Source organism: Aspergillus fijiensis (assembly GCF_003184825.1).
Source record: "Aspergillus fijiensis CBS 313.89 unplaced genomic scaffold BO72scaffold_19, whole genome shotgun sequence".
In the NCBI taxonomy this organism is placed as follows: Eukaryota; Fungi; Ascomycota; class Eurotiomycetes; order Eurotiales; family Aspergillaceae; genus Aspergillus; species Aspergillus fijiensis.
Window position 1 is genome coordinate 176784 of NW_024468995.1, and position 15148 is coordinate 191931.

A 15148-nucleotide genomic window follows, 5' to 3' on the forward strand; every position below is an offset into this window, starting at 1 on the left:
GTGCTGCATTGCGGGTTTTGGTGGATTTGGCACTCCGGAGGTGCTGTTGTTGGCCCGGGCGGTGAGAGTTCGAGGCCGATCTGCCGGCTGCCGGGTTGGAAGCCCCCAAGTACTCGAGCTGCTGGTCCGGGATAGATGCAGTAGGTACTGTACCTAGGTACTAGGTAGGTTGCAATCGTGCACATGGCGCTGGTTGATTCAAATCATTCGTCATTCGTCCCTCGTACCCACTGTACAGCGTAGGCTATGTATAGACCATCCATCTATCGTACATACAAAAACATGAACTAATTACATCGAATCCTCTGCAGCATGTCCCGCCCTCTACTAGGTATCCATCTACACGCACCAGAACTATGTGATCGGCTGGGCGCATCGCACGCAAACCAGCCGCTGTCTCCCATTGCGCCCCTTGGTCGCTCGGAAATTGGTGCCCGCGCAGTTCTCGCACCGGAGCACTTCGCCGTCCTCGCCATCGCCGTTGGACGACCCATAGTCGCTGCTCAAGGCACTCCCCAGGCTCATGTTGCGTTCCCCCGGCACCGCCAGGTGGTTCGGACTGGGCAGCCCGCTGCCGCTGCTGGGCTTGCGCTTCTTTCGCATCGCGAGCGCGTCGCGCGTGATCTTGTTGTAGAACGCGTAGCTTTGTTCGCCCTGCAGCCACAGCGGGTTGTCCTTGTCCTCCCGCTTGACGAACGTGGTCGTCGACGCCGGGGGCGTCTGTTGCCCCTCGATGCCACTGGCGAGAACGCGGGACGTCTCGGCGCTGGACCGACCGCTCTCCATGGACTGTTTGTAGGCCGATTGGGGTGGCGAGGTGGTGAACATCGACCGGGAGTCCGGTCGTGCCGCATTGAACGACGCGCGGCCGGGGCTCGCATACCCTGATGGTCCGTCGCGGATCGACTTGTGCGGGGAGGGACTGCGAGTGCGCGGGGTTCGCATTCCTGAACGACTGTTGCTGGTACCGTGACGAATGACCGAGTTGCGCCATGAGATGATGCGCTCCGATGGCGTCTTGTGTGTGGAATCCTTCCCGGTGGAGGATGCGATGCTGTGGCGGGCCGAGTTGGTGCGCCGGAGAATCTTGCGGGAGATCGTGCTGTGCGCTTCCCAGTTGTCGTACCGCCGTTTCTGGTAGGCACAGTCCTGGCGCAGGACTTGGATCTTGCCGGAGTAATCGGCCACGATCATGATGTTCCCGTCCGGATGGGTCGAACGAGCCAGATACGCCGGCGACTCCTGCTTGCTGGCTCCTGAATTGGGATGCGCCCGCCCGTTCTCCCGGTCTGCCTGGCTGATTAGAGTCACCGGTGGGGGATTGCATACGTCGAAGATCGGATCTTCGGCGAGTCCCAGTGCCTGTTTTGTTTTTGTGGGGGCCATGATGGCGGCCGTAACCATGGCCGAGTGTGTATCGAACACCTCGACGGCCCGCTTATCGGAGTCCTTCTCGATGGATTCTACCGGCCATAAATACGTTCGGCGATCTTCGCTGCCGCAGATGATATGTTTTCCATCATTGCTGAAAGACGCGCGGATCTGGCTGCAGGTATTCTCATTGCCGCGAAACTTGGCCTCTAGCGTCCTGTCGCGAAAGTTGTACAGCCGTATCCGGGAGTCGTTGCTGGTGATCAATAGCTTGACCTCGCCATTGGGGTCGTTGCATGGCAAGGTCATAGTATCGATACCAGTAATTTTGCTGCCTTTGGCGTTGCGACCACGTGCAGAACGCACATGAATCTGTCCAACGGCCTTTAATCCATCTGTTTCGTATATATTACACAGCCCGTTGAGGCTTCCAGCGATGGAGTGCCGTCCATCAGGTGTAAAGGCAACGGCCGTGATCATATCGGGGACGGTCGCCACAAACGCCACACTCTTATCCGGGATACTCCATAGCCGCAGTTTGGTGTCCAGTGATCCTGCCAGGAAAAACCGATCATCTCGCGGGTGAAATTGGATCGATGTAACAAAGTCGCTATGCTTGAAGCAGCATAAGCACTCGGGTCGGCTCACATGCCAGAGTCGGACCGTCTTGTCCATTGACGAAGAGAGCAAGAAGTTGTTCTAGAAGTCTGCGTTAGCACCGATTCAAACTTGGACAAGCCAGTGAAAAGTACCTTGCTCCAGCTGAGATCCAGTACGCTTCCCGTATGGCCTTCGTAGACTTGGACCGGACGAGACTTGAATACTTGCGCGTTCAACCGGGGCGGACCATCATCACTATCGGATGCCGGATCGGCCGGGTCGCGGTCCTCGGGAGAGCCAACGACTTGCCAGACACGCACTTTCTTGTCTTGACCAGCAGCTGCCAGGTATTTGCCATCATTGGAGAACACGAGCGCCCAGATCGCCTTGCCCGTGCTGGCCTCGTTTGGTACTCCTGTGGACGACACGGAGTCATCCTTGTCCGAGCCACCCGCAGCACCGGTTGCGCCCTCGAGCTCTTGCGCCACGAAGACTCGACTGAATGTCTTTTCCTTCTTGTTATGTGCTCTTACGCGGATATATTTGGGAGGAGGCGGGAATCGAGGGAAGAACCCGATCGGCTGCGAAGCTGCGTCGGTATCCATGCGAGTTGTTTCGGGCTCCGAGACATCGTCCTCGTCATTTATATATTGATCCTTCTTTTTTCCGGGTATGATACGACTCAGGAAAGAAACACCCTTCCTATATAACGGGAAGATCAGACGATCAGCAAGCTTGTTCCGTCAGGTCCGAAGGGGGGGAAAAGCAATGTGAGCCGCATGGCGATAATGCGGGGTAAAGGGTCTGGCTTTAACAACAACAACAACAACGACAACGGGAAAAAAAAAGGGTTCGCACTCACTTCTTCTCCTTGGACGCCTTTGGGTGCATATTCGCATCGCCCCGGTTTGAGCCATGGTCTAAGGAGCCACGATGATCGCCTCCGCCCGCTTCCGCTTCGTATGAGGCCCTGCCCAATAGCTTCAAGGGGATAGACTTGTGGGTGTTGGTGCGCTTGATGATATGCTATCGGAAACGCACGGTCAATCAGCCACCTAGACATCTAGACCACGGAAACAAGCGCGTCAGCCTTACTTGTGATAACGGATCGATGGCGCTCGAGTCGGTAGTCGATTGGAAGACGGATGGGGACGAGGCGGTGTTTTTCACGGAACCATTGCTTGGGTACTGCAAGGTATGAGAATTTCGTTTGCCATCTTGTAGGGGTCCGTTCGAGGCTGAAGCAAAGTCCGAGGGACTCGAAGCTAAAAGTAGGGAGGGGGAGCCCGAGTCAGCAGCTGATCGATGGTGGTGATATCTTGTCTCGTGACCGAGTGGACGGACTTACCGATCGGAAATGTTTGCGACGAGCGGATCAGGCTGGGTTTGGAGGCATTGGGACTCTGATCGCTGCGATTGAGCACCGTGGGGCTATTGCTCGTGTTTGTTGTGCTGGTGGTGGAGGTCTCGTGGATAGGAATGGAGGAAGAGGAAGATGCGGTGCTGGTGACGATCGCGGGGACTGTCAACGCCCGCGAAACCGCAGGCCCTCCTCGGTCTGGTCGCATTCCCTCCGCCATGATCCGGGTCTCGCCGGGAGCGGCGCATGAGAATTCCAGGAAACGGTCGAAGGAATTTGACTTCGGGATGAGAAGAAAAGTAAGGGAGAATGTAGTCTAGGTAGTCTAGAAGGGAGAAAAATGTATCTCGGAGAAAACCGAGTCGGAGGAACTGGGGAGAAGGGGGGGAAGATGGAGTGGAAGTTCGGGGACTCAAATGGAGACCCGCGGGATGGCCATGAATAATTACGAAGGTAATCAATCTATTTGGGAATTGATAGTGAGGGTGCCCAGTGGCCTGTCCGGATGAATTGCGCCGGAGTTAACCAGTTAACCAGTAACCAGTAACCAGTCAAACCAGTAGATGACATCAAACAGGGTCTTTTCTGCCCTTGCGCTTTTCCGCTAACGAAAGGCTTGGTTTGGTCGAGACTCGAGGAGCCATGGATAGCCGCTGCAAAAAGGTCGAATTGTCTTGCCACTGTCTGGCCATGTTCGCGCGGTTTCGAGTACGTAGTCTCCCTCGTAGAAGTAAAGAGTAACTATATGTACTATCTTCATCATCAAGCCATACAAAGTAACTTAACACATCCATATCTTCTCCACCACCAGATCGATCGTAAAAGTGTGGAGAGAGAACGGAGTCAGGCAGAGTGATCATGATGACTGTCATTTATCATCAGGCACAATAACTAACTAACTAGGTAATGCTTGCTTCCTTGGCAACGGCAACAATAACCGTCTTCCCTGCTAAACGAACCTTTCCGCTTTGGGCCTGGTCGGACGCTGCTTTTCGCTCACGGAGCGTGGGGTGCAACTGGAAAGTGCGTGTCCGTCCCGAGGTTCCCGGGCGATACCTGCCTTTCGGACGCAACAACAGAAGCTCCATCACCATCCACTACAGCCAACGGTCTAAAACATCAAGCTATGCAATGGATATATTGATTTAGTTCTCATCTATATGATGGTCAACTATTAATGAGACATTCATCGAACAACTTCACTCCCATCCCGCACTACACTGCGAAAATATATAATCTATAGAATGCGGGCGGCATTTACATGTACACATTTATCACCGGGATATGACTGCCAAGAGATATACATGATCAATTAGACGCTTCGTTACTGGAGACATAGTCATCCGTCAGCGGCTTCTTCAAGGCCTGGTGGTTGGTGACCTTTCGCAGCTCCTGTAGCTCCGCGAACCCCAGCCTCCGCAACCCCGTCACCAGGTGTTTCTCCACTGTGGACGTCTTTGCCTGCTCATCAGGCCTAGAGAGCAATGTCAGAACGAAAGCAACCTCGGACTACACCATCTTGGTTCTTGATTACTTACTCCCTCAATTGGCGAGACCGCTGGGACACCCATTCGTTCAGCTTCGCGATGTACGCCATGGCCAGCACGAACCCCACCGACGCCCCGGGCACGCGGCTCTCATGAATGCTGAATGCCGCCGCCAAGGGGATGGCTAGCGCGTAGATGGTGTTGCCAGGCGTATCCCGCATATACGGGGTATAATGGAAGAAGAAGATGAAGACGCGTGCATAGACGAAGCTGTCCAGCGCATAGACCGAAAGTCGATGGAGGTTTGGGCTCTGGAGCAGGTAGGCGAGCATACATACGACGGGGCGCAGGATGGCTCCTGCTTGGTAGGGAGGTCGTGTAGTCTGGGGATCGCCGCGCCGGAGTGTCTTCACCAGCTGAAGACTGGTGGCTGACCAGACTAGGCAGGAAACCACGTCCAGTGAGCTGGGGAGGATCCTATCATGGCCTAGCTGGACGCGACGGAGGCGGTACTCGAAGACCTCAAAGAGCCCTGTGCCGATGTGAAGGGAGAGACCGAGTTTATGCTTGGAGAACTTCACGTGATAGCTGGGAGCGTGATATTGCGAGTGGTAGAAGATGATCACCACATAGAGGAGGGTATGTTGGAGCAAGTCAATCTGCTCTGGGTGCTGGGGAATCTCCGATAAACTACTAGGCATCATGGCTGCTGGTATACTGGTTGAAGAGCCGGGTTCGGACGTAGTGGCATCATGCACATATGAGCATACGACCACGCCGCAGCTGAGGGAGGTGAAGCCGTCCTTCTTATTGTCCTTGCACATGTTCTAGTCTGCTAATTGACTCTATCCTTGAGTTAAGGTAGGCCTATGATCGACTGTGTCGTCATGCTGGAGCCCAAACGTGCTTGCAACCGACCCCTGGGCTCCACGGTTAGACTTATGCTTAAACCAGACCGTTACCAAATTGGGGTAGGAACATGAAGGAGGGATTTCTCGGAAGAGGGGCCCGAGAGACAGTGTTTTGCCTCGTGGTGGGGTGGTTGTTGTACCAAGATTGTGCTATCCAAAAACAGGAAACCGATGCTTTTATCTGCGTCGGGGTAGTTATCCCTGCTACAACACATCAGGTATCTAGGTTTATACTAACTTCCGATACACAACGCTTCTTCTGAACGAGACTACTTTTCACTGGTTGGTTCTTCGTGCCAGGTCCATCACGTTTCAGGATTTTCCCTGGCCAAAGAACTCACAAGAGTAGAGTCTATATGCTCCGATTTATGTATCCCCTTGTGTGGATGATTGACCTTGGATGACCGACAGTTCGATGGAGCTTCCTCCTCTTCTAGGGAAATAGAACCTGGAATTAATCAATCATGGGAAGATGGATGTGGTGTCTTTGTCTGATGTCTGTACCATTCTCACCATCAAGTACCTAGTAGTATGCACGTCAACCTTCTTGAATGGTAAATGTTTGTTGGAACCGGGCAATTCGGAGACCCATGATGATACAGTGAGGCCTTTGGAATTGCTCATATGTGTTGTCGTATGCAGGATTGAAGTCCAGGGTTTCAGAAATGTCAGTTTTTGGAAATGAAATAGATGCACAGTTCAGAATCCCTGCTCTGGGCGATACATCACAAGGTATGGAGGAAGGATAGAACAGCCCAGTTGGTACCGAAGCTACTGGTCTGGGCAGCAACCGGGGATTCGGTGCGTGTTTACAGTGAGCAACCAGTGAGTCTCCCAAAAGCAGCGGCAGTCTTGCACATGGCCGCCACACCACTGCAGCTGAGCCCTCGGACCCTGCCCAGCCTTGATAATCTTCCCCCCTCCAATCGATTATTCTCCCCCCTCTTCCGAATACACCGAACCAGGTGGTTACACTTCAGCGTCGCACTGTGCCAGGTTGATCGGCTAAATTGACCACTTGCCGTGTGACTTTCGACCGACTACTATGGTTAAATGTCAAGAGGAGCATCCGATACCATATCAAGTGCCTGTGGTCTCGTGTCCGAGGTCATTTTCATCGCTTACTGCCTACAGACCGGAGATACACGGGAATAGAACTAGACCAGCCCATCTCGCCCTTCCACTTCCACTGCAACCTTTTTTACACCACACCTCCCACATTGTCATTCTTTGCATAGGCCACCTGGTAAACTCTGTACCAGGGCCGCTGGAACAAACTATCCAGTGACTCCAAAGATCGTCCGGTGGTATCCTGAACAACCTTAGTAACTCCGCCCGCGTGGAATCCTGAAGACCATCTCGCTAGGGGGACACTTACCGGCATCGCAAAGAACACATAAATCAGCGAAACAAAACAGATGCAAGCGAAGAAGGCGAATGCGCCCCATTCTTGCATCACTTCCAGCATATCAGGAGTCGCCCGAGAACATCCGAAGAAGAACACCCAGTGAATGGCCATGCCCATCGAAACAGCCAGCGATCGGATACGGATTGGGTACACTTCTGCCCCGATAAGATACGGCATGCCATGCCACCCGATGTTCCACCCCACCCCATGGATAAAGATAGCTGCCACAGCCCCCGTCGAGGCTCGAGATACGCTCGGGGTGTTGGCGATGTGGGCCGCGGTCATCGTGCGAGCTATGCCAAGGTAGCACGCCAGGTAGACCAAGGTGGTCGTTTGAAGCGTGATTCCCGTCATGAGAGACCTCCGACGTCCGATGAAATCAATCACCAGCAACGAAAAGATCAGGCAGCTGACAAACTTGACCACCGCGTAGAACCCGGTCGCTAGCGAGGCGGTCTCACTCGGCATACTCAAGTAGCCGAAGATCGTGGGGAGATATTGAGTGATCGCACTGGCGCCCGACCATTGAGAGAATAGGTGCGCCATGAAGACAAGCAGGAAGCGGCGTCGATTCTCGACTGGAAGTAACACTTCTTTCACCAGGTCCCACTGCGTCGCTCCCACGACAGCCTCCCGCTCGTACAAGATCTGCGATTCCATGATCTGGATGTCGGAAATCACTTCGGCATGACCATTGGGCAAGCCGCGGAGTCGGGATACCGTGGCAATGGCTTGTTCGCGCCGGCCGACGTATAGTAACCATCGAGGAGATTCCACACATAAAAACGTCCCAAACCCCCAGATCACCGCCGGCACCAGCTGGAGGAATGTAGGAACCATCCATTGCAGGTCTTCTCCGTCATACGCCTTGGTGATGCCATAGTTGATGAAGAAGCCGAAAACAGAACCGAGCTGTTGGCAAGTTGAGTACTGAATAGCGAGAAGCCCGCGAATCCTTTTCGGTGCAATCTAGATGCCTGATAAGCCGACACTCCCACTCTCCATGTCGATGAAGATGGAATACCTCCGAAATATACATCGAAGGAACGATAGTGATTCCGCCACCACCAAACCCAGCGATGAACCTGGATGCGTAAAAGGCTGACAGGTTGCCTTTACTGAGCGCCTGTCCGGCGACTCCTGCTGCATAGATCAACGTTGACAGACGCAAGCTCCATTTTCGTCCCAAGCGGTCATTGACTGGCAGGCACTTTTGGGACTCCGTTAGCAAGTCAGGTATTCATGGACTGTTGGAATTTGGCTTACAGCCAGACAGCCAAAGATAGCCCCAGCCGTGAAAATCGACACAATCCACCCTTTCGTGTTGGCATATTCGTCTGGTGACTGTCTATCGATCCCAAAGGCGACGCGGAACTGGGACTGTACGACAAGACATGCGATGTTCGCTGCTGGATTAGATGTTTGATGGCTTAGACGGTGGAGTTTTGCCTCTCACCTTCATCAAAACCCTTACATATCCCTGCCAATGCAAAAATGAGTGCATTCATCAGCAGATAAGAGTTGAGGGACCATTTTGGAGGCTCCTTTGGAGGCTGGCTTATTTCTGTAATGAGCCCCATGGTTGCCCTTCAACACTCACTCACTTTCGCCGCGGTCCTCCCAGACACAATATATACAATCCTATCCTTTCCAAGGGCGGAAAAGGGCGGAAAAGGGCTGTAAGTATCCTTGGCATAAATGGCGCACGAATGTAGCGCGACGAAAATATCTCATGACTGCATCTCATGCGTCCGAGGCAAGGAGTCGTCCCTCACGTACAATTGTGGCCAGTCTTCTTCCCAGAGGTTCTATCAGCCGGCAGGTAGCTGCAAAGCGAATGATAAGGCTTTCTTGAAGCACCTGTCTTCGAACGCACTGGAGTTAACCTTGCCAACATTCCTCCTGAACATGAGCAAAGGCTCGCGCATACCTGTCGATAGCGCTGCATCTGCCAGGAATCGATGATTTGCAGGCTGGCCCAGCTACTCAGCAGCAACAACTCCCGGATCAGTCGGCTACTATCGTAGATCAGGTTGCATTGCAGCATCTCAGTAGCAGCGCATGTGAGAATTCGGAGCTGACCACGACTTGAAAAGAACCGACCCATACATGCTAGGGGCTCGAGGTCTCGATCGCCTGGACTTGACACGACTTCTAGTCTCACTCCTATTCCTAGCATTCTGCATCTATTTACCTCGGGATGATTACTTCTGCTGCTTGCGTTATCTGAAGCTCGCCGTTTTGAGGCTTTTACTGCTTCGACTGCCGATTTCAGGACCTCCAGGAGCCGAAGTCGACGGACCATGCGCACTTTGGTTTCAATTTTGTACCTCTGAGGTCACTAGGGATATGCAAGCAAACTCGGACAAATTCATGTTAGAAATGCCATTCTCGATTTTTGCTCCCCACTGAGCGGACAATTCCCACGGTCGTTTCATGTGATGCCTCATTCTCGATTCTATGGGCCCTGGGAAGCCCGTTCACTACAAAACTAACCGATGACACAGAGTATCACCAATGAATGAACAGTCTCTGCTTACTCGGTTGTGTCCCCGAGAAGCTTATTCAACAATGACTTCTCACGCACCACCTAAGAAAGGTACACCATGTATGGTGTGGACGGATCGATGGAAATGGGCGGACTGAACAGATCAGAGCCGAGAACCCTTACCATGTGCCACAAGATGAATAACTGCCATTACTATGGAGAACTTCATATAACTATACTCGATTGAGAGCCCGACAGTCCACGGCTCAAAGTTTGGCCAATTGACGACGCTGAAGCTTTGATTGATTAGAAATCGAGACCCTGAAAATGTACCCACTATGACGTCCCACTCTTCATGTGGATATCTTCAAAATACCCCGTTTAACCCTCAACAGCACAATCCCGACTCACAATTACTACCTACTATTTTGTTATCAAGGAGAAGTCATCTCTCAATATGTCGCTGCAAGGACTTAATGTGCTCATTGTACGTGACAATCTCCTATTCCTATTCCTCAATGTGGTTCAAGCTAATATAACTGCAGACTGGAGCTTCGATGGGCATTGGCGAGGCGATTGCCAATTCAGTAGCAGAACAGGGTGCCAATTTGATTCTGTTTGCACGGTCGGAAGTAAGAAAATATGTGGAATGTTACCACGACAAGACATACACACCATACTAAAACATAACTAGGACAAACTCCAAGCCCTCGCGAGCAGGATCCAGGAACAACACCCAGGTGTCAAAATCATCAGCAAAGCAGTCGACATCCAATCTTACGAAGCAGTCGAGTCCGCGGTGAAATCCAGTACCCAGGAGCTTAATCAGATCGACATTCTCATCAACAATGTCCTGAAACCCTCTTCCATGCTACCACACAGCAAAACATGACTGACCCCAACCAAAATAGGCCGGCCTCGCCCTCGGCGCCCCCGCGCCCTTCCACGAGCTCAAAATCGCCGACATCCTCACCATGAACAACACCAACATCAACGGCTGGATGTTCGTCACGCACGCCGTGCTGAACGCCTCCATGATCCCCCGCAAAGCCGGCACGATCCTCAACATCACCTCCGTCACGGGGCTGGAGGTCCCGCCCTTCTCCGGGGAGTGCGTCTACCACACCAACAAGGCCGCGCAGGAGGGGTTCACGAACGCACTCCGCAATGAACTGAGTGGCACGAACATCCGGGTGCTGGCGCTGCGGCCGGGGTGTGTGGCCACGAATTTCCACTCGCTGCGCGTGGGGCATGATAAGGAGATGTACGATCAGTTTTTCGAGGGGTATCAGTATGTTGTTCCCTGACTGGTTGGTTTCAGGAGGGGTTGGGGCTCCTTAGAGCGTTGTGCTGATCTGAGATTCTAGGCCTCTGGTGTCGGAGGATATTGCACGCGCAGCGGTGTTCATGCTGCAGCAGCCGGTGAATGCGTCGGTTAAGGCGCTGGATATTGTTCCGTCGGGTGAGTCAATCTGGAGAGTCATTTACAGGAGTTGAGAGGTGCTGACATGTGCTTTGTAGCTCAACGGTCGCTGAATGTGTTTGACCGGGAGTGGGATCAGAGGAATGCTTGATTCGGTATGGGCAAGCCATTATCTATACGGTCAGACGACCCAGAATGATGGAGCTCAAGCAAGCAGTAAAGATGGCGAGAACGTGCAGCGCGTGGGAGGCAAACGAAGCTACACCAGGCTTCTTTTGCGTGCAACATACAAAGAACCCCTATCAGGCAATTATCATCGCAATTCTAGGTTCGACTTTGCATACCTGAACCAGCCCAACTGTCACAGTTGATCTCCGATCATCGGAGATTACTCTAGAATCCAGTTTAACTTGTGCAGCACGTGTGTGCAAGCAAGGGGCTCGAATGACATCACAAGTGCATATCATCTCCACGTCTTGGAGAGCCGGGAATTGAGTTCTGGGCACCGATAGGTACTATCATAAGCAATCTAGCGATGAAACTTTCTTGCGGGCAGATCTTTCTCTTGACCACGATTGCAATGCAAGTTCGAGAGATGGGAGGTATATCATGGGAATTACTAGGTAGTGTAATGGCCCTGCCGGAATACGTGATTGTACCGGACTTCTGGCTGTTGTAATTATGAATCCTCCTGTGCAGTATAGTCCGAAAGGCAACTGAAGTTGTGGGATACCAGTTCAATCACAGATGTCAAGAACAATTGCAGTAAAGATCCTGGATAGTAGTGGCAGTCTGTTGATTCCCCACTCGGCTCCAAGGAAGAACTTGCCTAGCATAGGCGCAACTCGGCCCAATCCCACCGAGAAGCCGGTCCGTAATTTGTTCTCCACGTTCCCACTGGCAAACTTTCCCCGCAAACCATTCCGAGCCGGAGAAATCCCCAACTTACATCTTCAGGCTGGCTGGCATTCACAATCATGAGTGAGAGAATCTCAGAATTACGCTTCCAGTCGGGAAATGCCCCTCCGCGCTTCTTCAAAGCATGTCGCTGGTGCAGGAAACAGAAAATGCGTTGCGACGCCCGCAGTCAGGTCCCCTGTGCGCGCTGTCGCAGCGCGGGTCGCGACTGTGTTCTCGATCCCATCGTGGATGGAAGGCGGCGCAGTCAGCGCCACGAGTCTCCCCGACCCTCTCGGTAGGTGGAATCGGAAATGTGTCTGATGCATTGTACTGGGCTGACTCCATGTCATGTGTAGACGGCAGATCGCAAGATCCCCGTGGAATGAACCAACCGGGTTCAGCACAACGTCGACCCGCGAGCCAGAATATTCGCCTGGCCCGGTCGTACAGGAGAATGCGCTGGACAGTGCGCTCGACTCCCTGCCTGACTCTGGGGACCTCCGCTCTCCAGGCGCCTCCGAGAAACACGGTCAGGACAGCAGCCAGCAGTTAAGCCCCAACGACATGATTGCCCCCGTCTCGGTCGTACACTCCATGTCGGTGAATCTGCTCGGGTCCAGCAGTGTAAGTCGCGCTCATAGTACAGAGCACATGTCGCTAACCGCGCCAGCAGATCTTCATGGATAGTTCGAACAAGGCCGACCTGAGAAGTGATATCATCGCTCGAGGCATCATCAGTGAGGAGCAGGCACGGTCGATGTATGAACGGTAGGTAGAATAGCATTCACTCAAGCACTCTCGAGCAAGGACAACGTTGACCCTCGAATCCAGGTTCTTCAACGGCAGTAAGAACTTCCTTGCCTTGTTCGACCCCATTCGGGACACCTTCGATTCGATCCGATCGCGCTCGCTCTTCTGCTTCTCGGTCATGATCTACATAGCCAGCCGGGCGGTTCTCGACCTCCGAAGCAACACCCACCTCCAGCGGGTACTACAGGATGAAGCACAGAGACTCGCCGAGGACAGTTTCTTCGAGCGACCGACCAAAGTCGAAACTGTCCAGGGGATGGTTCTGCTCGCGGCCTACTCGGAGAAAACCTGGTTCTCCACAGCGCTGATCCTACGCACTGCCCTTGACTCGGGGCTCGAGAAGTCGCTAGACACCTTGCTTTCACAACAGAATGTACCCCGGAGTGCGCTCTCCGCCACTCTGGAAGAGCGGAAGCTGGTGTGGCAGACTAGGACTTGGCTCATCAGTTTCACACTCGAACTGGATGTCGCGTCCGGCACAGGTCGGAAATCAAGAATTGACGCTGTTGATACTACGAAACTACGCAAATTCCTCGATTACCCGCTTTCGTTGCCTTGCGATATGCGCACAATATGTATCATTGAAATTCACCAGCTTCGGAGTAAGTGCACGCTTGACTTTACCTCTTGGTTCTTTTTCTGAACTTGTTAGGCCAATTCCGGATGATTGTCGAAAACTCGAAGACCATTCACGAAATCGTTGGCATCGAATTACCGGCTGTCATGGCAAGATTACAGACATGGTGGAATACCTGGGATGAAATTCATAATAGTAAGGCTCCATTCCCGCACCAACATGCTTGGAGACGCTGACGGAAGGTGTCTTCAAGATAATGGCTTTCATGCGGGCGCATTTCAACGCTGCAGTCTCAAGTTGATGCATAATTATGCTCGGATATTTGCATTTTGCGCATCGTTGGCGCGGATCCAAAAGCTACAGTGTGGCAGCACCGAATCGGACTCAGAAACAGATGATCCGGATGTTTCCCACTTATGGCGCTCGCTTGCCTCAGCAACCATGGACCAACTGGGTTTGATCATATCAGAAACATCCTACCGATGTCAATTGACATGGACTCCTACATATCCAGCTTTGACAATCGCCTTTGTCAGTGAGTGGTCCCAACAGCCATAATCCCTGTTGTGCATGGTGACACCGAACATCTGACCCCATACAGCAACATTCGCATTACGAATCGCAAGATGGAGGCCAGACTTGATTGATCAAGACCTGCTCCTTGAACGGGCCCAACTCATATGTGACCTTCTGAAGCAACCCCCCTACCCGGATATCCACCGGACCGTGTCGATCTTTGTCAACTATGGTCGCGCGCTTGTCGCGAGCCAGCGCGGACAGGGCGACGATTGCTTCCATGTCCAGGAGGATAGTAGGCGTGTGGATGAGCAGCTGGTTTCGAACAAGAATCTGGACGGCATTAAAGTACCCATGTCGTCTGCATCGGCACCGTCAGAGCAGCCCAGCTATGGAGCCACGGAGACGATTCACCAAGGGGTCAAAGACACCGACCTGCTTTCGATACCCAATACTGACAGATCTGCCCCTCCCAGGCAGTTCCCACCCCGGCCACCAGGACCAATGGAAGCTCCCAACTGGAATCTATGTCACCCGATTGCAGATTCGTTCGGGCTGTTCGAAGAAGAGCAGAATGACATATTCGACTTCCTCCCTGCGATGCCTTCTATGCCGCAGTAACCGACAACATGAAACAGCATACTATGGCTAGCAGCACATTCTTTATGTGGGGGCAGGTGATGGTGATGTATGGGCGATAAAATGTGTGGCCCGCACAAAGACAGGTAATCCCTGACACGTCTGTGGAAGCCACGCTTGTCGCGCAGTCGAAATTCACATGCGATAATCTGTATGTCGACAGAAAGTCAAGAATGGTATGCGAGTGAGAAGACAATTTTGCGACAAAGTTGCGGTGGGCTCGCCAACCGGACATGGATCATGTCCCAGCCAATGCTGTAGAACGGGCTTGGGACTCTCTGCATAAGTGCCCTGGTGTCCGGTGATCGTCCCTTGAAGTGGGCCATTAGCGTGCTGCATGACGGGCTCTTAGAATTCTGGACTCACGAAGTTCTAGACTGTGTTGCCAACATCGAACCTGTGAACCGGCTCCAGGTCGGGGCCGTTGTGTGGGCATCCCGCTGCACCGGGGCCGGACCGGGCCCGGTCTGGCGATTGACAAGGTCCGAGTAAACAAGGTCTCCCATTGGGCATTCAAGACATACTCCAAGCCAAGAGCTCCATCAAAATGCCTCAATGCTTGCATAGTTACGTTGTTATCGTGACTCACTGATACCTCATCTCTGTAGGGTCCCGCAGGTGACAAGCCTATATAACGCTCGTTATCCGCAATGGCTAA

At 52.9% G+C, this 15148-nt stretch overlaps 5 protein-coding genes across 5 annotated transcripts; 2 read left to right on the plus strand and 3 right to left on the minus strand.

The window, feature by feature from the left end:
• Positions 1-354: 354 nt before the first annotated feature.
• BO72DRAFT_376299 (WD40 repeat domain-containing protein) lies at positions 355-3551 on the minus strand (the record flags this gene model as incomplete). The annotated part of the gene is made up of 5 exons (XM_040941209.1): positions 355-2070; positions 2124-2673; positions 2834-2997; positions 3067-3229; positions 3316-3551. The coding sequence occupies 5 exons, from the start codon at positions 3549-3551 to the stop codon at positions 355-357; spliced, it is 2829 nt and encodes a 942-aa protein (XP_040802016.1).
• Positions 3552-4663: 1112 nt separating this feature from the next.
• BO72DRAFT_339774 (uncharacterized protein) lies at positions 4664-5477 on the minus strand (the record flags this gene model as incomplete). Its single annotated transcript, XM_040940597.1, has 2 exons — positions 4664-4805; positions 4870-5477. Coding segments are annotated over 2 exons (750 nt in total), but the record flags the coding sequence as incomplete, so codon positions are not given.
• Positions 5478-6710: 1233 nt separating this feature from the next.
• BO72DRAFT_427642 (general substrate transporter) lies at positions 6711-8717 on the minus strand (the record flags this gene model as incomplete). Its single annotated transcript, XM_040942988.1, has 5 exons — positions 6711-7041; positions 7108-8106; positions 8162-8347; positions 8404-8543; positions 8594-8717. 5 exons carry the CDS (start codon positions 8715-8717, stop codon positions 6931-6933), a joined length of 1560 nt encoding a protein of 519 aa, XP_040802018.1. The 3' UTR covers positions 6711-6930.
• Positions 8718-9762: 1045 nt separating this feature from the next.
• Positions 9763-11275, plus strand: BO72DRAFT_83485 (SDR family oxidoreductase). Its single transcript, XM_040950761.1, has 6 exons — positions 9763-10112; positions 10171-10257; positions 10320-10475; positions 10537-10916; positions 10993-11087; positions 11147-11275. The coding sequence occupies exons 1-6, from the start codon at positions 10083-10085 to the stop codon at positions 11197-11199; spliced, it is 801 nt and encodes a 266-aa protein (XP_040802019.1). The 5' UTR covers positions 9763-10082; the 3' UTR covers positions 11200-11275.
• A 750-nt stretch (positions 11276-12025) lies between these two features.
• Positions 12026-14472, plus strand: BO72DRAFT_376555 (Zn(II)2Cys6 transcription factor; the record flags this gene model as incomplete). Its single annotated transcript, XM_040941217.1, has 7 exons — positions 12026-12243; positions 12305-12572; positions 12622-12716; positions 12780-13360; positions 13411-13530; positions 13589-13870; positions 13937-14472. The coding sequence occupies 7 exons, from the start codon at positions 12026-12028 to the stop codon at positions 14470-14472; spliced, it is 2100 nt and encodes a 699-aa protein (XP_040802020.1).
• Positions 14473-15148: the final 676 nt, after the last annotated feature.